The sequence below is a fragment of the Eurosta solidaginis genome, chromosome 5 (genome assembly GCF_040869045.1).
Source record: "Eurosta solidaginis isolate ZX-2024a chromosome 5, ASM4086904v1, whole genome shotgun sequence".
NCBI classification, from domain to species: Eukaryota; Metazoa; Arthropoda; class Insecta; order Diptera; family Tephritidae; genus Eurosta; species Eurosta solidaginis.
In genome coordinates, this window is record NC_090323.1 from 226,891,963 (window position 1) to 226,915,343 (window position 23,381).

Consider the following 23,381-nt stretch of genomic DNA (forward strand, 5'->3'; position numbering starts at 1 on the left):
AATTTTTTCATCCCCTCCCATCCGTCAAATGCAGGCAGTAGAGTTCAATCCCTACAGAGAACATGAATTAGCCCTATCTAAAGAGAAGCGTTCAACTGGTTAAGTTTTGACCTTGCTTAGCTTTCATCTGGCTTAGCTTTGACCTAGCTTCTGTAATAGTTTAAATTCGCACCTCTCCAAACTAAATAAATACGACCTCAATGTGAGTGTAGCACAGTATCCCTGCTGTATTTGGAAGGTCTAATTTCTTAGCCCCTCGGAAACGGTAGGTTAATACGAGTTCCATATTGCTGCACGTAGACTCGACAGTCTCCCACACCCCAGTGTCCGGATCATGACTATTATGTTTATATAAATAAATATTATTACATAAGTTGTACTTCTGTAATGGCTTTATACAATTTTTGACTGGCGGCTTCGCCCGCACTGAGAAAATAAGCTGACCATTTACCAGTTTCATATGCGGAAGATAAAATTGACCTTTAACTAATCCATCCATCATTAACTGTTTCGTTTGGAAAAATTGCGCTCAAAACGTTAAGCAACTGCAGTTAAAAAGTAATCATATCGTCGACATCACAGCCAAGTCACCTCGTCACATCACCCGTTCAAGTAAGTCACAGCTCTCCCATTTCTTTATTTCAATTTCGGCTGCTTGGTCGAAAACGCCTTCTCCCAGAATTTGTTTCACGTTCCATCTAAGATTTTGTTGGTCATTTTTGAAAAGATGTCTTAAGTAGAGCGTCATTTAAACAAACGATGATAGGTATTTTTAATAAACATGTTGTGTGCTTAGCTGGACCTATACCATGATCGAGTTGTGAAATTCGATGAGGTATAGAAATGAAAGCAAGCCCTCACTTCAGTTTCTAGTACCGCTTTGCATATGATACCCATGCTGTTAAAACATATTTTAGGCCCGTCCGGCCATATCTTTGGTTTTTATTCCCAAAACCGGTACTACGGTACTACCAATTCCTTTTGTGTAAAACGCATATTTTATAAACATAATTTTGGCTACCTGAATCCACGTCTTGGTCGATATCTGAGCAACTCGTTGAGAATATGAAATGAAGTTGAGAGGATGTACTAAAACTTCTATAAGTACCAATCGCTAGATAACCATACTACATAAGTAGATTTAATCTTGAGATGCAGTTGCCTAAAATAAAAATTATTCAATCCATTTCTGAAATATTTAAGAAATAAAAAAAGTTTTTACGCACAGCGTTGCTTCGAATGATTGCAAATTCGGTGATGTACAGAAAAGAAATATAATTGTGTGAGTAGTAAATCAACTTCCCTTCGTTTACTTGTCTAACGAATTGGTATAACTTCAACACACACGGACGAGTACAATAGCCGTGGGCTGAAAACTCGCGCAACCACGGCTTGCTAGTTTATAATTTAGGTAAGATATTTTCTATCGAAATTAGCTCAGGCTTAGTTCTTATTACGTTCCTTCTATTTGCACATTTTTAATCTTGATCTGCATATCCGAACCAAAAAAATACCCGAAGAAGTTTCTTTTTTAACAAAATTTAATATCCCATTGTGATCCTGAGCCTTCCAATCAAAACTTCAAATTATTCAAATTATAGATCAATTGCTCTATATTACAACATATATACATATTTTTTATTACAGAGTTCGGATAAATTATATATTAAGGTAGTTGAATTAGAGCCAAAGATCACAACATTAGGCACGAATCTCGATGAGTCAATACGCTTGCAGAAGGATCACGATGAGACTCTTAGGAATATACAGGTTTGTAAAGATTTATAGTTTAAAACAAATTTTTCACACAATTTATTTGCATTTTATATATTTTCCTGTTCTAGAATTTACCCGGCCCGATGGACGAATTCGTACAAAAGGCGGATAAACTGCTGGCCAGCAAACGCATCAGATCCGAACTAGTCAATGCTATGGCCGATACGTTAAACATAATCTGGCAAGATATTTTACATCTGTTGAAAGATCGACAGCATATACTGCATTTGGCTACACAATTCCATGAGAAGATGGTGCAATGTCAGCGTCGTATGGATCAGCTGGAAGTAGCTTGCATAGACACAATGTTGCCCATTGAAGTAGCGGCCGTGCAAGAGTTCCTCAATAGATTTAAACAGTTGCGCATAGATATGCTCACTGCGGTGATGGCGGCACTAAAAGATGGCAACGAGCTATTGGCGCAGTTAGAAGAGCTTGCGAATTTAGAAACATTAGATACGCGGCCCGAGCATATTAAACGTGATGCCTCACGTGCCGTTCATCAGGTTCAACAATGGTTGGAAGCACTACATGATCGACGTAATGCGCTGGAAAGCGCTTGGCAGACGCGTAAAACACAACTGGAGCACTGTCTCACATTGGCGATGTTGGGTCGTGAGCTGGACGAATTGGAGGTAGCATTACGGCAACAGCGCGGAGAAATCGACAGTCTCTTTAGTCTGGGTGAGTGTGAGCATTCAGCTAATAATACGCTCCAAAATTATCGTGAATGGAAACAGCAGGCATTGCAGTTGCGTGATCGTGCACTCAAGATAACGCGCGCCAAAGAAAAGCTGCAAGCTTCGGGTACTTTCACAGGCGACGAAGCATGTGCGCGTGCTTACAATGTGCTAAGCGCTTGTACGGAACATCTAGACCTCGTCGATCAACGTGAACATTGGCTGATACAATCGCGCGATTACTTTGCCAAAGCTGAGAATACGTTAAGTGTGCTGGAGAAACTTGAAGTGGAACTGACGAATGTACGTTTACCAGCGAATTCACCAGAGAGTTTTGCAATGTACTCAAAAGTATCGCGTGATGTACGCAATTTTACAGAGGAACCATTGCGTTTGGGTTATAGTATATTAGACGAAGTTGGCCGCACACAACCGGAAACGCAGGGTATTAAGCGCGTACTCGATGAGATTGAGAATCGTAAAGCATACATTGAAAGTGTTTGCTCAACAAGCAATGAAGATCATCAACGTGTGCAAAAGGCGCTCTCGGACTTTCTCACACAATACAATGATTTACTCAACTGGTTAATGTCATCGGGTCAACTGTATTTGCAGCAGCACGTTGACATGGGTAGCACATTGTTACAGAGTAAACAATTTTTGTTGCAACATCATGAGCTCATGCAAGATTTGGAGGTGAGTGTGCACAATAAGAACACTGAACCAACTCATATGATATCAATTTTTTTGTTTTCTTACAGATTAAAGGTGAGCTCATCAATTTGTTGCTCGAATCCATTAAGGCGCATCTAGAGTCATTGAGTCCACAACAGCGTTATGATGTCGACTCAAAAGCAGAAGCGCTACACAAACACTGGATTGAGCTGAAGGATTTGGTGTTGAAACGCGTTGATTGTGTTTCGTTGCTTATCGAATTCTTCGAGAAGGCGAATGAGTTAGCTAGTCAGTTGGATAATCTTGATAAGCAGCTTAATCAAACGCCAAACGAGCAGAAACTGCAGTTTTTACAAGAAAATTGGAGTCACATACGAAATGATTTTGCAGATTTGAAGAGTTTGGGAATGCGATTAATCAATTTGAAAGTTTGTATATTTACCATTTTTTAGTTAACCTCTAATAATTATTTATGTATTTCTAATTCTCCGGTAGTAAGTTAGTTATGCAGACGTTTTATATACTAGTTATTGCAGATACTTCTTTAAGAGCCGATATTAATTACGGCATGCATAATTTGATTGCGCATACTATGAAGCACGGCTTTGTCAGTACGGCAAGAGTTTCAAAAATAGTTTACTAACAAAAAAGTAGTTCGCTTTATGAAACAAATATATTTATTGACTTTGCCTAGAGACTTTGTCTATCTCTATTTTTTTTTGTAAACACCACTGTATTTCAAAACTTGCCTGAAGATCGCCATATCTCAGAAGCTGTTTTAAAAACGACATGCCTTAGCATAAATTCGAAATATATATTGTACTGGGTTAGTCTTTTTATGAAAGGTATTGTTAAATTTAAATGGCGACCACCGTGGTGTGATGGTAGCGTGCTCCGCCTACCACACCTATGCCCTGGGTTCAAACCCCGGGCAAAGCAACATCAAAATTTTAGAAATATGATTTTTCAATTAGAAGGAAATTTTTCTAAGCGGAGTCGCCCCTCGGCAGTGTTTGGCAAGCGCTCCGGGTGTATTTCTGCCATGAAAAGCTCTCAGTGAAAACTCATCTGCCTTGCAGATGCCGTTCGGAGTCGGCATAAAACATGTAGATCCCGTCCGGCCAATTTGTAGGGAAAATCAAGAGGAGCACGACGCAAATTGGAAGAGAAGCTCGGCCTTAGATCTCTTCGGAGGTTATCGTGCCTTACATTTTTTTTTTTTTTTATTGTTAAATTTAGCCTCTTCCTGTCCTTCCTAGTTTCCTCTTCCGAATGCAGGTGCCGATATGAATACTTTCTGAACCGGCATTTACTTACTTACTTAACAGGCACTTAACTGTTTAAACGGTTATGGCCGCCTAACAAGCCGCTTATCGTTGCGTCAACTGGCGCCAATTGGACACACCAAGGCAGTTTAAACCGGAATTTTTTAAGGCCAATAGAATCAATATCATCAGCATGCGCCAGCAACTGTACGCTCTTACAATATATTAGAGCTTACGATTTCTCGAACATGTTCGAGAAGAGATTTCTCGCGGGTTTCGCCTTCTCGCGAGATTCTCGAATCTTGACCTACTCCTAAGGCTCGTGAGATTCTCGAATCTCGAAGTATTCGTAAGGCTCGCGACCTTCTCGACATTCAACATAATCGATTCATTGCTGTTTTATATAGAGCTTACGATTTCTTCGGGAGCACAAGCTAAAATGTCCGCAAAACCACAAGTAAAAAACGCCGAAATGTATAGAATATTGCCAATGCAGCGACCGAATTGAAGTCGAGAAAATCGCGAGTATTACGAATAACTCAAGATTCTAGAATCTCGCGAGCCTTACGAGTAATTCGAGAATCTCGCGCGAAGCCGTGTTCTTGATGTCTCGTTGAAAAACAAAATATTGCGAACAAAATTATATGTATAATAAATATGTTTTGAGTTAAATGTCATTGAAGCAATATAATCAACAAAAAAGTCACAAGTAAAAAAAAAAAAACCAGGTATATAAATACCGTCCATACAGCGATTAAGTAAAAATGTCGAGAATCTCGCTAGAAGTGGAGTTCTCGATTTCACGGGTCCCGCAAATCTCGCTTGTGTTCGAGAAGAAATTGTAAAAAAAAAAAAAAATAAATGTAAGGCGCGATAACCTCCGAAGAGATCTAAGGCCGAGCTTCTCTTCCAATTTGCGTCGTGCTCCTCTTGATTTTTCCCTACAAATTGGCCGGACGGGACCTACATGTTTTATGCCGACACCGAACGGCATCTGCAAGGCAGATGAGTTTTCACTGAGAGCTTTTCATGGCAGAAATACAATCGGAGCGCTTGCCAGACACTGCCGAGGGGCGACCCCGCTTAGAAAAATTTTCTTCTAATTGAAAAATCTTATTTCTAAAATTTTGATGTTGCTTTGCCCGGGAGTTGAACCCAGGGCATACGGTGTGATAGGCGGAGCACGCTACCATCACACCACGGTGGCCGCCTAGAAGAAATTGTAAGCTATACAATATATTGTACCGTCGCGAGTTAGACCTGCATGATCATTACCATCATAAGTAACCGCTAAGTCGTCTAAGCGATTTTGGGCATTTCTTATCAAGTCACGCCAACTTTCCCTGTTTCGCGATAACTAACCGAAAATGGGAGCACCAAGTGAGGTCAAGTCTTCCGCCACCTGCCTGTCCAATCTCAGTGGGGATCTCCCATTTCCTTTGCTTCCAAACTGCAGTGTCGATTGAAATACTTTGGTGGTGGCATAGTCTTCGTTCATTCGCATAACAAGAACTAGCCAGCGGTACCTTTGGGTTTGTATTCCCCGCACTATCTTTACATCTTCGTAAAGCTTAGCTCTTCACAATACCTCCTCCGATACGCTTCATCGGCTTAGTAGGCAGGATCACAAATTTTTCGGAGAGCTGTTCTCAAGAACTATCTTCTCCACCATTATGTCAAAGAAGTCAAATGATAGGGAGCCGCCTTGTGTGCAGCCTCGCTTGTTTTCGAATATAAACTTTCACGTGAATTTTAGTATGCTGATTCCGAGGTAATTAAAACAGCTTGCGGTATCGCCTTTCTTTGAATGGGGCAGAGAATACTTCTCGACTGGGTATCCAGCGCCTTGTTATTTATTCGCTGGGATATTCCAATTCTCACATCGTCTTAGTCGTGTGGCGGAATATATATTTCGTCATCAGCAATTGGGGGCAGAATTTTCGAGTATTTTCCCTATCAGTCAGCAAACTGAAGTTTTTCTTTTAAATAAGCGTATCTCTTCCTTCCGTAGCATGATTTTATTATAAAATAAATAAAGATGCGGTGCGATATACCTTCAAGCAGACTTGGGCCGTGCTTCTCTAACAATTTGCCTCAAGCCACGTTTTAGGGTTTCCTACAAATCATCTTATGATGACTCCGAACGGGTTCTGCATGAATTTTCGCTAAGAACATTTTCATGGCAGAAGTACTTTTGGAGTGCTTACCAAACCGCTATCGAGAGGAGACCCCGTTTTAAAAACATTTTGTTCATGTAGTTGAATGTTGCTTTTGCCGGAACTTGAACCCAGAAACTTTTGGTATGGTATATGTGAACGTTTGAACCATTGCGGTCGCAGTAACATTCTTCTCAAATTGTATTTTAAATAAGCAGACTTTCTTTGAGTCACCGCGTGAGCTTTCTTTGCTGCTGTGTATGTCTTGGCCTGCTACAAGGAATCGATATTCGTCGTTGTAGATTGTCCTGTTCCATAGCCCTGGCGATATGTCGTCTCTTAATCATAAAGTGACCACCGATTTGGTTAAAATGGTCCAGCAAATTTTTTATGTTATGAGGGGAGTAGTCATCCCACGTCGGCTTCATCATATCCTGTTGCCTGTTGTTGTTGTTGTTTTAACGATAAAGACACTCCTCGAAGGTTTTGGGGAATGTTATTGATTGTGTTAAGCACCATTAAGATACTATCCCGACCATCCCGCCCCACCCCTTAGTTCCATGAGAATCTAGGGGTCCCCAGAGCCTCGCATGCTGAATATGTGTATGATACATTCATATTTGTTACAGGATTCCCCCCGCGTAGGTGAGATTGATAATTGGGTTGCGGAAGCAAACCACTTTGCAGACAGATTTGAACTTTGTACAGTTTGCAAAAATTGAAATTGGGTCAAATGTCTCTCCCACTGCCTTGTACTGACTGCTAGAGTGAACGGGTCAATTCTTCAGTACTATCGACATTTTATTGAAATCTTTATGTGGCTTAAGGTGGCAAACAAAAGACTTCTAGCAGACATATTGCCTTCGCAGCTGCCGGCAGACTAAAAGTGCGGGTTCCTGCCTCTTTCAACTGTATCTGTCGTAGCATCTAGCGATTTTATTTCTAAAGCGGATTAATGTCAACTGAAAAACATGGCATAACTTATCCATTCACCGGTCCATCCGTTAGCTTTTCCGGCCTAGGAGTCACTTTGAAAAAATTTTTTGCTATTACTTTCATTCAAAGAAATATATTGTGATGAAATTCAACATACTACTTCTTCTGACCACGACGAAAACTCCTGATAAAAATAGTATACAATCACTCCCACTTTTTATAGATCAAATATTATTTCAAAATAAATAAATAATAGTCTAAATTTTTAGAAAATTAGGAAAAAAAGGCAGTAAAATAAAAAGTTCGAAAAAACCAGTGCCGAGATTTTTTGTAGCTTCCTAATGATTTTTTCAATTAAGTGCATACAATTTTTCGAACTGTTATTTTCCTTACCCCCCCAACCCCCCTCCGCCCGAATATGTGTTTAAGAGTTTACGGGTATCCCATCTACGCCGTTCTGCCTATAAGAAGTGCGGCGGAATTTCGGTGACCAAGAACTTAACTGTTGATTACAAGGACTAGAAATGGAGAATAGAGTGATAGGCGGGAGAAGACAAAATCTCGTCAACCGATGGGGCGGACTTCGGGAGCAAAATTAGCAAAAATCGATGATCCGTTATAGAACGGTAGGTGAGTCCTATCAGATATGAAGAGTGATTAAGGGCATATGAAAAGAAACGTATAGCTGGCAACTTTTATCAGTGTATGAACTGGGACATAAAAAGTTAGTATGTGATGTTGATTTATCCCGTTATTCAACCCTTTTTGGTTATGAGGTATCCTCACTTAATTTTTGCCAGTCCACTTTCATAGCCATAAAACAGTATTTTTTCATAGCAACCAATCATCTGATACACATTTTAGGTGTACAAAAACGTCTAAAATGCGAAGACCAAATATATACCCCATTTCAATATTGAAACATGATTTCGACTTTAATAAGTTTTTTCCCCAAGTATTAGCGCGTAACTAAGTTTAAGTTCGGGTGAGACCGAACATTACATACCCAAGCTGTACACTTGAAATATTGTTGTTGTTTGTTTTGTGTGCTTAATAGTGTTACAAGGCTGCGCAATAATACATATACATATGGTTCTATTCTGAACTAAATTTTCTTCGAGTTATGGCTCCCGAAACATAGAAAATTGCTTAGTCATAAAAGGGGCGGTGCCGCGCCCATTTTTTAAATTTAAAGTTTTTCCAATTATTGTTATAAATCCACTTGGGAAATGAAATACCATTGATATAAAGCTCTTTTTTGCAAAGATATAGCTTATTTTATTCGTCCACGACCCTTTTAAAAATCTTTTATATAAAAGTGGGAGTGGTCCTTAACCGATTTCGTAAATTTTTCTTCAAAACATTCCTTATAGAAAAGGTAACCTCTCTGCCGAATTTTGTTACGATAGGTTTAACGATTTTTGATTTATGATTAATAATATTTGATTTTATCACAAGTGGTCGGTGCCACGCCCATTTTTTATCGAGGGTCTCAATATCAGTCCACACGTCAAATTTCAACATTCTAGTTGTATTATTTACTAAATAATCAGGTTTTTGTGTTTTCCAAAATGTTATATATATAAAAAGTGAGCGTGGTTATCATCCGATTTCGCTCATTTTCAATACCAATCTATTCTGGGTGCAGATAAACTCGTGTACCAAATTTGGTGAAGATATCTCAACATTTACTCAAGTTATCGTTTTAACGGACGGACGGATGGACGGACATGGCTCAATAAATTTTTTTTTCGATACTGATGGTTTTGATATATGGAAGTTTATATCTATCACGATTCCTTTATACCTGTACAACCAACCGTTATCCAATCAGAGTTATAATACCTTGTGTACAAGTACAGCTGGGTATAAAAAACACTTCATTATTAACAGGAGGGAAAGGAAGTTTTTTCAGGATCTACGAATATTCCTTCCTAGAGATGTCCGATGGAGTCCTCATAGCATCGAACACCATTAAAGGATTACTGAAAAATACCTTTGAACGACGCAATTCACTTATTTTAGATCTTCATACAGAAAAAAGGTCTTTCCTGTAGTGAAACCCATTAATGAAACTTAAAGACATTGGAAGTGTAATCCAATATATTTCCGAAGAAAATAAGGAATTCTACGACATTATTGTTGCGTGGCCAACTTTAATCAGGTCGTATAACTCAGATTATGAAAATTAGTTCTATCATTCTGCTTCTTTAATTAGGCGTTTTTAACTTTGAAAACGCGTATTTTTTATAGAAAATAAAACTAAAGCAATAAAATGACTTTTTTGTACAAAATTACTTATTTATTATTAAAAGAGCACATGTCCACAGGCTAAAACGCTCAAAAAAGCTGTTTTTTGTTTTTTTTTGCAAAAATGTGGCAAATCATTTGGAAACCACACCAACTTTTATACCCAGCCTTCTGTGTGTCCTTTCGTCCTTCGGTTAACACTATACCTTGAGCAAACATTTAGATATATTCACCGAATTTAGGACATGAGCTCATTTGACTACAAATTATATTTGTGTTAAAAATGGTCGAAATCAAAAAATAACCACGGCCACTTTTTCGATATCGAAAAATGAAGAAAAAAAACGGGTCGCTGCAGGTAATGCTCAAATATTAGTTTTTAGACTGTCAATAAAAAAGACCTTTTGTAAGTTTATACAGCGTACACGAGAGGAGATGTTCAAAATATATTGTAACGAATTTTGGGAAACTTTGATTATTTTACAGCTTCTGTTAACGTTCGAATCTCTGAACTGTCGAATAAATAACTCAAATATTTAGTTTAGCAAAACTTTCTTTATTTATACTACTTTGGGAGTGGTGCTTCACAATTATCGCGTACTTCACTAATAGCGTGTTAAAATCAAAAGCAGCATATTTCGCTTATGCAAAACTCTTGGTGCCTAATATAGTCGTAGTAATTTCTTTTCACAAGTTGTTGAATATAAACGCAATTGTAATTTATTCTAGTATGACAAGGAAATTAATTTTACTTGGGGAACATGTCGGGCATGTTATCAAAACAAGATGAATGAAAATTTATATACACTTTTAACTACATAATGCTTCCTTTAGATATACTAATTTAACTCGAAGCATTCAACATTTCAAAAATGTTATCAAATATTAAAATATTTTGCTAGCAAGATATTAGCTGCTGTTATTTCTTGATATCCTTTGTAATTTAGTAAAATGTCTGTGAATTGCTAAGTTATCGGCCGTATAGAATTAATTTGACACACAATGGTTTCTTTTTGTTCCCATACAACAAAAATAAACTCAATGTCGAACGATTTTCATAGTCCATAGAACCTGGTTCAAACCTTATGCTTTGGAGTTGGCGCAATCGGAGTATGGGAAGGCTTTGCTACATATATCTCAGTTATCATTTAACCTCTGACGATGAACATTAGCATAGACCGTTTCTTACAGCGTTTTATGTGCCGACATTTTATAGAATCCGAGTTTTGTAATTGTTATGTTGCTTATTTACTTCAATATATAAATTTATAAAATTAATATTTAAACATGCTCTTTTGAACTCATGTTAAACTGGCTGTGAAAAAGGGAATTCGCTTAAATTCTAAAATCGATTTAATAAATAGCCTTTAACTTAGGGGTTTGATGATATCTCTGAACTGTCAAGTCAAGAAGGAAAAAACAAATACAATGAAAAGTCTGAAAACAAAACAAAAATATTAATTAGCATGGCAAACAGAACAAGCCGTAATTTTATTTCCTTAGTAGTCGACACTGAGTTCACCTAATTGCTTTCTCCCTGGCTCATGTACGTTTAAAAATTTCATTATGCAGCTCGTACCTACTTGAACAGTTAAAAAGCGGTCAATGTGAAAGCAAACAACACACAACGCGCTAGCCGAATAATCGAGAGCCAGTTGATTTACTACTCACACCATTACACATCTCTCCGCTAAAGCACTGTATTTGATAGGCTAATTTCCATTTTAAGCAGCTATGCTATTTTAAAGAAAGTTACAATGCAGTGCGTCCGTAGTGTCCGAGATTAAATAAATTAATAAATGTAAGGCGCGATAACCTCCGAGATAAATAAGAATATATTTTGTGAAATGAATTCAAAGAAATATATTTATTCATGTACACTGTATTTAGTTTATACGTAATTATAAATTGCCCAGAGAAAAAGTAGGCTACATTACAGAAAAACTGCAATTTTTCACTGTAGATAAATGAAATTATCTAAAAAGTTTTGCAATCTTGTAGAAATTTAAAAGCCATTTGCCAGAACATATGTTATTTTTAGGTTTGTAAATGAATAAATATTCGACCGCAGACACTGCAGCAATAAAAATCTATCTATAAATATGCACAATCCTTTGGAGTAGCCTTCAACTCCACACCATTGCATTGACGTAGCGATGGATGAATGTGTTGAAATTAAAAAGGTGAACGGAAAAAAAGTGAATTGAGCTATACTTATGCCTTCGGTAGTACAGTAGTGAACACTGAGATAGAAGTGGCAATTTTTACCAAATTTTTTCATCTAAATTCTCCTCTTTTTAACCGCTTATATTAGCTTCACTTGTATGTATGCATGTTTGTATCTATCTAGGTTAGGCGCGCAAAGAAGAGCTAGACGCATATAGCGGCAATTAGTTGTGCTTAATAGCGGAGACACGAACCTTTGTGCTACGGTGCTATCAACATCAAATATCTAAGTGGATTGCAGATACTAAAACGGCACCAATGTGGGTGTTTTTTAGTTATTTTTAACTCTATTTTTATTATTTGCGATTACTTAAGAAAAAGCGTCCCCGAATTTTGTTATTGCAAAAAATTCGAAAAATCGGGAAAGTTTTACGAAAGTTTCGAACGTTTTACTTAAAGTTTTTTGAAGTATGCTGTTTTGTAACAAAATCAAAATATTTTTGAAAATTATTTACGAAGGTTGTTTCAGATTTTAATGATCAGCGCCCATCGTATGACAGCAAATATGAAATACCCTTGCGAAAAAATTGTTAAAATACAACATGAATTTCGAGGGACTTATAACTTGTACTTAGTTTGACTAGAATTGATTAGACTACAAAACTGTATACTCAAAAAAGTTAGGAAAACTCTGAATAAAAAGTTCAAAATTTGCATGAATTCTTTCAATTTTTACAATTTTTCGAAAACATTCTAAAGATTGCTTTGCATAGTTTTAATTACAAAATTCTTGGAAATTTTCTGTTAAATCAGGAAAAAAATTGATTGACGAAATTTGATGAAAATTGCGATTTTTATTTTCGTGTTTGCTGCTGTACATACATTTGTGAATTCATTTGTAAAAGACTGCATTACGATATTTAAACATATGCAGATATTTCTTCAAACATTTTGCAAGAGATCGCTTCCTTTTTATACTCAGTTGAGCAGAGCTCACAGAGTATATTAAGTTTGATTGGATAACGGTTGGTTGTACATATATAAAGGAATCGAGATAGATATAGACTTCCATATATCAAAATAATCAGGATCGAAAAAAAATTTGATTGGGCCATGTCCGTCCGTCCGTCCGTCCGTCCGTCCGTCCGTCCGTCCGTTAACACGATAACTTGAGTAAATTTTGAGGTATCTTGATGAAACTTGGTGTGTAGATTCCTGGGCACTCATCTCAGATCGCTATTTAAAATGAACGATATCGGACTATAACCACGCCCACTTTTTCGATATCGAAAATTTCGAAAAACCGAAAAAATGCGATAATTCATTGCCAAAGGCGGCTAAAGCGATGAAACTTGGCAGATGGGTTGACGTTATGACACAGAATAGAAAATTAGTAAGATTTTGGACAATGGGCGTGGCACCGCCCACTTTTACAAGAAGGTAATTTAAAAGTTTTGCAAGCTGTAATTTGGCAGTCGTTGAAGATATCATGATGAAATTTGGCAGGAACGCTACTACTATTACTATATATGTGCTAAATAAAAATTACCAAATTGCATGAAGAACACGCCCACTTTTTAAAAAAAATTTTTTTTAAATTCAAATTTTAACAAAAAATTTAATATCTTTACTGTATATAAGTAAATTCAGTCAAAATTCAACTCCTGTAATGATATGATGCAACAAAATACAAAAATAAAAGAAAATTTCAAAATGGGCGTGGCTCCGCCCAGTTTCATTTAGTTTGTCTAGAATACTTTTAATGCCATAAGTCGAACAAAAATTTACCAATCCTTCTCAAATTTGGTAGGGACATAGATCCTATGACGGTAACTGTTCTCTGTGAAAATGGGCGAAATCGGTGGAAGCCACGCCCAGTTTTTATACACAGTCCACCGTCTGTCCTTCCGCTCGGCCGTTAACACAATAACTTGAGCAAACAACGATATATCTTTACTAAGCTTAGCCCACCTACTTATCTGAACTCACTTTATCTTGGTATAAAAAATGGCCGAAATCCGACCATAACCACGCCCACTTTATCGATATCGAAAATTACGAAAAATGAAAAAAATGCCATAATTCTATACCAAATACGAAAAAAGGGATGAAACATGGTAACTGGATTGGTTTATTGACGCAAAATATAACTTTGGAAAAAACTTTGTAAAATGGGTGTGACATCTACCATATTAAGTAGAAGAAAATGAAAAAGTTCTACAAGGCGAAATCAACAGCCCTTGGAATCTTGGCAGGAATACTGTTAGTGGTATTGCATATATAAATAAATTAGCAGTACCCGACAGATGATTTTCTGGATCACCTGGTCCACATTTTGGTCGATATCGCGAGAACACCTTCACATATACATCTAAGGGCCACTCGCTTTTAAAACCCTCATTAATACCTTTAATTTGATATCCATATCGTACAAACACATTCTAGAGTCACCCCTGGCCCACCCTAATGGCGATATCTCGAAAAGGCGTCCACCTATAGACCTAATGCCCACTCCCTCTTAAAATGCTCAGTAACACCTTTCGTTTGATACCCATATCGTACAAACATTCTAGAGTCACCTCTGGCCCACCCTAATGGCGATATCTCGAAAAGGCGTCCACCTATAGACCTAATGTCCACTCCCTCTTAAAATGCTCAGTAACACCTTTCGTTTGATACCCATATCGTACAAACATTCTAGAGTCACCCCTGGCCCACCCTATTGGCGATGTCTCGAAAAGGCCTCCACCTATAGACCTAATGCCCACTCCCTCTTAAAATGCTCAGTAACACATTTCGTTTGATACCCATATCGTACAAACATTCTAGAGTCACCCCTGGCCCACCCTAATGGCGATATCTCGAAAAGGCGTCCACCTATAGACCTAATGCCCACTCCCTCTTAAAATGCTCAGTAACACCTTTCGTTTGATACCCATATCGTACAAACATTCTAGAGTCACCCTTGGTCCACCTTTATGGCGATATCTCGAAAAGGCGTCCACCTATAGAACTAAAGATTACTCCCTTTTAAAATACTCATTACCACCTTTCATTTAATACCCATATCGTACAAACACATTCTAGAGTCCCCCTGGCCCGCCCTAATGGCGATATCTCTAAAAGGCGTCCACATATAGACCTAATGCCCACTCCCTCTTAAAATGCTCAGTAACACCTTTCGTTTGATACCCATATCGTACAAACATTCTAGAGTCACCCTTGGTCCACCTTTATGGCGATATCACGATAAGGCGTCCACATATAGAACTAAGGATTACTCCCTTTTAAAATACTCATTACCACCTTTCATTTGATACCCATATCGTACAAACACATTCTAGAGTCACCCCTGGCCCACCCTAATGGCGATATCTCGAAAAGGCGTCCACCTATAGACCTAATGCCCACTCACTCTTAAAATGCTCAGTAACACCTTTCGTTTGATACCCATATCGTACAAACATTATAGAGTCACCCCTGGCCCACACTAATGGCGATATCTCGAAAAGGCGTCCACCAATAGACCTAATGCCCACTCCCTCTTAAAATGCTCAGTAACACCTTTCGTTTGATACCCATATCGTACAAACACATTCTAGAGTCACCCCTGGCCCACCCTAATGACGATATCTCGATATCCCTAAATGGCGTCCATCCATAGAACTATGGCCTACTCTCTCTTAAAATACTCTTTAATACCTCCCATTTGATACACATGTCATACAACCACATTCCAGGGTTCCCTAGATTCATTTTCCTACATGGTGATTTTCCTTATTTTGTCTCCATAGCTCTCAACTGAGTATGTAATGTTCGGTTGCACCCGAACTTAGCCTTCCCTACTTGTTTTTAATGTATTTACTCTTTCTTCTCCATCCTATTTCTATATCATGTTGCCGAAACGAGGATCTAGAAAACTAGAGAAAAAACTCATCGTATAAATACATATTTTCGTCATAAGCTTTCCATCGACAGGGGTGATCCCTATTACTCAAAATATTTATTGCTCTAGAGAGCTACCAATGAAAGAATTTAAGTTAAACAAGCGACCGAAAATAATAAAAAAATAGTTCTATGGATTTCGTACATAACTGCAAAAGGTGCGCAACAGAAGAATGTATGTGCACAACTTCATGCATATGTTTGAAAAAAAAAAAAATCATTTAAGTGACTTTTCGGTTTTTTTTTTTTTAATTTTAATGTTATAATTGACTTTGTTGACTGCTTTCATTTTTTTGTTTTATTCATTATGAAGAATACATCTATGTTAGGTTCCAGGGCATATGGGAGTAGATGGGAATGAAAAAGCGAACGAACTAGCTAAAAAGGGCGCATCTCTTTAAGCTTGCTCCGTAAACGTCCCAATTAGACTGGGCTAGATTAAGCGAAGGCGAGAGGTGCACATGATCGACCAAGCGGGAAAGGCGTGGGTTCAAGCGCGGGGCTGTAAAGTGTCGAAGATTATGTGTAGGTCTTACAACCTTAGACTAACAAAGTTGCTTCTATCATTAGAAAGAGAGGACTGTAGACTCATGACGGGTATTCTGACTGGACACTGCCTTCTGGCGTCACATGCCTTTAAATTAGGCTTGGTCAGTGATAGCAGATGTTAGCAGCTATTAGGAGTGATACAGCTGTAAGATCTAGAAGCAGCAAGTGGCTTAAATCCTAGGAAGCTTCTAGTATTTGCCAAGAGGACGAAGTTATTTTATAACATAGGTCCTGGTTTTTGATAGGGTTTTTCAGTTTGGTCGTTAAAACAAACTTCTGGTAACACTACGGACTCAATCAGTCTATGTGAGGTCCTCATGGACCGGCCAGTTCAACCTAACCTAACCCATTGTGTATGCATAACGGCCAATATCACTTGGGTGGTTAAGCAGCAATTAGAAGTGTGATGCTGATGATACGAGTCCTATGCACGAATTTCAATTTAATGTATTCATTGAAACGCAACTCTGTATTGAGGTTTAGTACAAGCAACGCACTTTGTTTTTATGCACTAAATGTTTTTGTTTCTGTTTAATTTTTAATTTTTTAAATTTTTTTAATCATTATAACTTGAAAAGCATGTTGGCTTCTTTTCTGACAAATGGGATGCATGCATATATTTTTCAATGAAAACCATGAGCTATAATTAATGATATCGCGTAGAGATTGGGTTGTGATTACGTATATCTGATGTGTCCCAGAAAGCTGCGATGCGATATAGGGTGTATTCGAACTGCAGTTGTTGCAGCGTTGTTACGTTTTTGACAGCTCAAAAAGTTGTTCAGTTAAGTTTGAACAACTGTGGCAACGTCGCACGTTTTTTGAATGAAATGTTGACGATCTATTGATCATCAAATCAAACGCAACATTCACTACACTATTGCAGCACATTATCAGCTTGACTAACAGCAACATTCCACCAATTAAGTAACATTTAGCAATACTGCTGTTTGTATTTGACAGAACGAACGCACCCATAATCAGCTATCCACTAGTCCACTTATGACTTAAAGCAACGATGTGATGAGATATGATGTGATATAATTTGAAGTGATACGGTATGACGATGTCATGTCATGCTTTAGTCGTGAATTCAGTAGTGACATGTATGTATAATTTATTAAGTAGATTCGATGTTGAATATAGCTACTACTGACGATGTCATAACCACCTATGACTTGAAGCTATGGTGTGATGTGATGTAGTACGATGTGATGTTACAATGTCATTAGATACGATATCGCACGGTTTCATATGTATCTATGAATGCATATGCTAACAAAAAAATTTTAAGTTAGAACGTTAGTCTCATCACCAAATTCTTGAATTCATTACGGACCTATATGTATAATTTGTTCAATAATATCTCACCTAGGGCTTGAAGGAAAAGGAAAAAAATCCTCCTATAAGTCCGCGTTTCACCACATTTTTGTTTAGAGATTTTTTGTATTATACCGATTTAACAAACATACCAACCCCCATATGTATAAAAAATAAATGATGGTTTTAGAGCTCTTCAAATTTCATTTTGCATGGAAATTTCATTTTAAAAACCTTTATAACCGCTTGTATTTTTTGATAATTTATGAAATAAACAATCGATATCATAATACTACGAAAAGTATATGCGATGAGGTTATTCCCAACATTGATCAAAAATAAAATACCCCCCTCAAAACAGCATTTTCAGCAGTGACCGCTTAAAGAATGTGAGACTATCTGATTTAAGGGCTATCGCAGTATTTCAGTGGTAATATGTTATGTAATGCAGGTCTGAAAATGCATTTCAAGTTTAGGCCTCATGTCGTAACCTTCGCTAGTGGTGCTTTTCAATAACTGGGAGATCATGTGTTACTGCTACGGTATGCCGTCACCAAAAGTCACATCATTTATTTGGACCGATATGCTAACGAAAGTAATATAAATAATATGAAAAATGTTATCAAGGTGATATATACGGCAGGAACATCTTCGTTGGGCTAACCGGAGCCATATGGTAACACTAACGGAATTTAAGTCGTTTTCCACCCGATACTTCCAGATGAGTTGGGGCCATCCTATTCCTCTGCTTCTATTTTTGAAATGCCCTCTTGCCCGTAGCATCATCATTCATTCGTACAATATGGTGTAGCCAGCATAAGCGCTGTATTTAAATTCGCTGCACTATAATGATATCTGCGCAAATCTAGTACCGATCATCACAAAATATTTTTCGGTACTCGCCGTCACTAACGCGCAGAGGACCAAACATCTTTTGAAGAACTTTTCCCTCGGTGACTCCCAGCTATAAAAAATAGACATATGTATATCAATTCCCCTGTGCTTTGCATATTCCCTTCCAATCTCAAATCCACTGAATATTTATTTGTTTTGTGTTTATTTATTAATCAAAATTGTTTTCAAAAGCACTTTCTTATGATCTATCATACCACAAACTCCATAAAAGTAGTAATTGGGTGCGATCTGGGGCAACATAAATACGCATCCCATAAACAAATACATTGCAGATATAATAAAGTGTTTAGTATGTTAAAAAAAATTAGAGTGCATTTTTACCCCTAACATAATTTTTAATTTTCTCTAATCTAATTTGTAAAAGTATCTACAAACGTATGTGTGCACATTGTACATGTTGTAAATATATTTGAAACACTTAAGTTTTGCCTTTGCGATCGCTTCAACTCCCAGCTGAGTACTTGTAACTAAAAATGTAGTGGCCTCCCTTTTGCCTTCTTTGTGGAGCTGTTATTTTAGAAACGGCACGCGCTTTCAACGGTTTCGAGATCGTGCTTTTGTTTTTGATTTTTATTTTATGTATATATAGTTACAAAAACAAACAAATAACACACAACATGCCTACATCGCTTTTCTACATACAGTTACTGTGAGTCAAAATGATCCAAGTCCTTGGAACTGACTTGTTTAACTTCAAAAGCGGTTTAAAGTTGTATTATACTTACATTAAATTCAACTCTTTTGTTGTTGTAACTTTTAGTTGTAATCTAAGATCCGACTAAACAAGGACATCTGTTTAATGATTTAAATACACTTTGTATGCAATATTTTATGTACAAATGTTGTAGGGAGTGGGATGCCTAGAAATATCGTTGTGAATATCTTTTTTTATTAATTTCATTTCGCAGGCCAAAATTAAAAAAAAAAAAACACTTGCGAAACACTAATTAAAAATGTGCCTGCCAGTATATTTCCAGTCAACCCACCCGCAAAATATATATTTCTCACTTGAATTTCGTACTGCATTAGATTTCTTTATACCCTAGTAAACAAATGTTAGTATTTGTTTAGAAAAAAAGGTGTCCAAAAGAATGAAATGCATTGAAAATTGTTTGGGAGTAATGGCTTCTAAATTATTCTTGATATGTAGAAGTAAAAGTCTACATGCAGTTCCGAAAATGGTCCCGAAAAATAAGTGATATGTAGTCGAAAAAGTCCTGAAGTGGTCCCGAAAGCAAATACGAAAAAGTTCAAATGCAGGCGTCAAAAAGCCGCTAGCTATGTTCTAAATAACCGTTAAATAGTGGCGAAATTGTCTGGAAATGTCCCGTAACGAGCCCGAACACAACCCCGAAAATCTATGGGTAAATATGTACTTTCAAAAGAACCCACAAAGTTTAAAAAAATTCTCAAACCAGTCTTCACGGGATATTTTGGAAGTTATCGTAAAATATTCCCTGCATTGTCCCGAAAACGCCTTCAGGTAATGTCGAAATTATCCTGGAATATTTGAAAATGCTTCACATATATTCTCTAAATAGTTTCAGCTAAACTTATCCAAAACTGTTTGAAATTCCTAAAATATCCCGAACTGATCCTTTAAGAGTTCTGACATGATTCAGGAAAGATTCTCAACTAATTCCTTAGAAGACTTATAAATAATATCAATAACCTCTTCATTTTCTTAAAATCGTCCCGCACATCATCATAAAATTACACCTACCAAGTTTAGAAAATACTGTTTGCGAAAATTTTCCGAAATATTTCGCTTTCGAACACCCAGCCGAGATAGGATATTTTACTCAAGTATTGATATGTAGTTTCCCAAAAATCGGCTGTTGAAAGTAAAATTTTTTTCACGAATGGAGTTTTTCAATTGCATTCCCAATACCAAACACCTCTTAAGATATAATCAGATCGTTATGATAGTGAAAATCGTTGAGGTTAAGACTGAGCTTACCTCTATATAATTATGCTTAATGTTATGGCTTTGGATTTGGATATGGTTATGGTTTTGGTTAAGGTTATGGTAATGGCTACGATTATGGTTATGGTTTAATTATGGTTATGGTAATGATTATGGTTATGGTTATGGTTATGGTTACGGGTTTGGTTTTGGTTAAGGTTATGATTGTGAATATAGTTATGGTCATGGTTATGGTTATTATTATGGTTAGGTTATGATTATGGTCAGGTTTATGATTATAGTTACGGTTATGGTTCCGGTTGGGTATGGGTAATCGCAAACGGAATATATTAAAAGCAATAAATATAATGGCTGGACTATTTTACTGACAGTAACTGTGCATTGTGCATTCCCCTCTGAGAAAGTGAGACATAGAATTAATAGCGAATTTATGTACGTATATATGTATATATTTTTGTATATATTAATGGCAGTATTAATGGAAAATAAGAAAAATCTATAAAAAAGCAACATTTCTTCTATTTCTGTCATTTCAAAAAATATATAAAAACAACAACAAACCTATATATCTACACTCGGCGCTGGGCTCATACACTCGCACATAACCGCAACAAACACGCATACGATACGCGTACACATACAGATTGTGGATCCGTATCTCGAGACGAAATCCTCAGTGGCGGCAGTCGAAGATATCCTCAACGGTTTCAGTAAGCGTCAAGTCGATGTAACGGCCAGTCTAGACAATTGGACCACGCATATTGCGGAGAAGCGTGAAGTTGAAATCATACTGGAGAAAATCATGAGTGAAAATGAGGAGGTGAGTAGGTGTTATAAAAAAATAAACAAATACAATTAAAGAAAATACATAAAAGTAAATTTTTGAACATATATAAGCAAATAAGTTTTACCTAAACAAACTAATTGTTTATATTTTGTACACCTTTGCTCTTCTACTTATTTAGAAATTTATCTCTCGCTATTTTTAATAATAATGATTTTTTCAACACCTCTTGCAGATCGCTACGAAGACGACCAAAGTAGATACACAGCTGTATCCGGTTTTCACTTCAGCTTCCGTTGATGCACGCCAATTACATGCGATAACCAGCGATAAACTCACACATGTCCTGCAGGAGATCAACGATGCGCAGGATGAATTACAACATCGCATACACTCAACACTTGGCATACAATCGAAAAATGCTGAATCATTGCAAAAAATTGAACAAGTCATAAGTAATTTGCGTTCGCTAAAATCTAAATTGGAGGGTATACGTTATGATTATAAAACATTATTGGAAAATATTCTTAAATTTTTGGTTGAAATTATCGAGCTCCGGCGCAACATTGATGATTTCTTTGCTAAACAGCAACAGCAGCAACAGTTGCAAAAATTGGGCAACACTGAGGTAGCGGACATTGAACGTACCATTGCTGAGCATGAGAAATTCCGTGATACTTGTATGGATAAATTTAGATCGTTAATCACACAATCTGAGTTACTGATCGATCGAGTGCGTGCTCTGGAACCGCCTGGTGCACGCGAAATCGATACCGATCGCATTCTGAAATTGCTGGAGAATTTGCGCATTCATTTTGAGGCGAACAGTAGTGAGAGGATGTCGCTTTTGGAACGACTCGGCAAATTGGAACATTTCAAAACGGATTTGTGTGATATTAATCGTAGTCTGGATAGTGTCAGCAAACAATTGAATGAAATTAATGAACAAAGTGTTGACAGTTTGGCTGCGGCGAAGACCACATCGTTGGCATTTGAGTATTTTGAGCGAACCATTGAGGTGAGTTGAAGTGAAAGTTTATGTGAGGTGTGGCGTGGGTGAAAAGGAGGGTAATTGTTTTTGTGCTAATTTAAAGTAAGTGCAGCAACTATATAAAGTGTTTGCTTTGTGTTTATATTGATTTGGTAATTTTTTTTTAAGCCAGATAACTGCATCTATAGGTGCAAGTAGAAATGTGTCAAGTGTTGTATGCAGTGCCGGATGCTTTGTGTTAGCTTTATTCAGTGATGCTTTGATGCAGGCGGGACGCGCGATTTTTGAAGAGCGCGGAAGTCGAAAAATAAAAGTAAAAGTTTTTATTAATAAATTAGTCTTGCAAAAAGTAAAACAAGCAATAAAAGAATATTTTCTTGCAACAGAGTTACTATCGCATTTTTTTATAGAACAGACTACGTAGAGGTTACTTTCGCCGAACCTACTTATATTTAAGCTAAGTTTACGTTTTTTGTATCTTTGAATTTTGAGATTTGGGGATAAAGGGTCTTTGGTCCAGTTGTAAAAGAGTTTCAACTTTGGTGGTCTAAAAAAATTGCTTTCTAAACAAACCTTAGCTTTTTATTTTAACAATTAAACTTTACATCGGTGAGGTTTTCTACCTCTGTAGTGAAAAAGTCGGGTAAATCTCAAGCAACATGTCGCATCAACACGATTTAATTTCAGGGCTCCTCCGGACCAAGGTGAAAAGCTGTTGGAAGGAGAAATTGTGGAATTTCTAAGTGTTAGTATGAAATGTTACCAACTTTATAAGTTCAACTATTTCTTAGGAACGAAAGTAACCACAAAAGCCTTTAAATGCAAACTCAAAGTAAACTAACTGGACCGTGTGTTTGTTTAGAAAACGTTATCTGTGCAATGCCAACTTTCAGAAAAAACCCATGGATTAATTGTTACAAAATTGCTGCTGTACAGTGTAATTTAAAACCCATCCCGAAACAGAAGAAAAGAATAAATCTCAAACTTTATGTACTAATTTCTCCAAATTAATAGGCTCAGCTCGAGTAGAATTATACAGGTTGAGG

The 23,381-nt window shown here is 37.1% G+C and overlaps 1 protein-coding gene across 4 annotated transcripts in view; it reads left to right on the plus strand.

Annotated features, from left to right (window-relative positions):
• zormin overlaps positions 1-23,381 on the plus strand; it is a 320,772-nt gene that overhangs the window by 115,186 nt on the left and 182,205 nt on the right. For all 4 annotated transcript variants that reach the window (XM_067788672.1, XM_067788670.1, XM_067788671.1 and 1 more), the window contains exons 2-6: positions 1,648-1,770; positions 1,845-3,152; positions 3,218-3,559; positions 21,204-21,380; positions 21,580-22,362. In XM_067788672.1, coding sequence (XP_067644773.1) covers positions 1,648-1,770; positions 1,845-3,152; positions 3,218-3,559; positions 21,204-21,380; positions 21,580-22,362 — 2,733 coding nt within the window. The remainder of the gene's footprint in view (positions 1-1,647; positions 1,771-1,844; positions 3,153-3,217; positions 3,560-21,203; positions 21,381-21,579; positions 22,363-23,381) is intronic.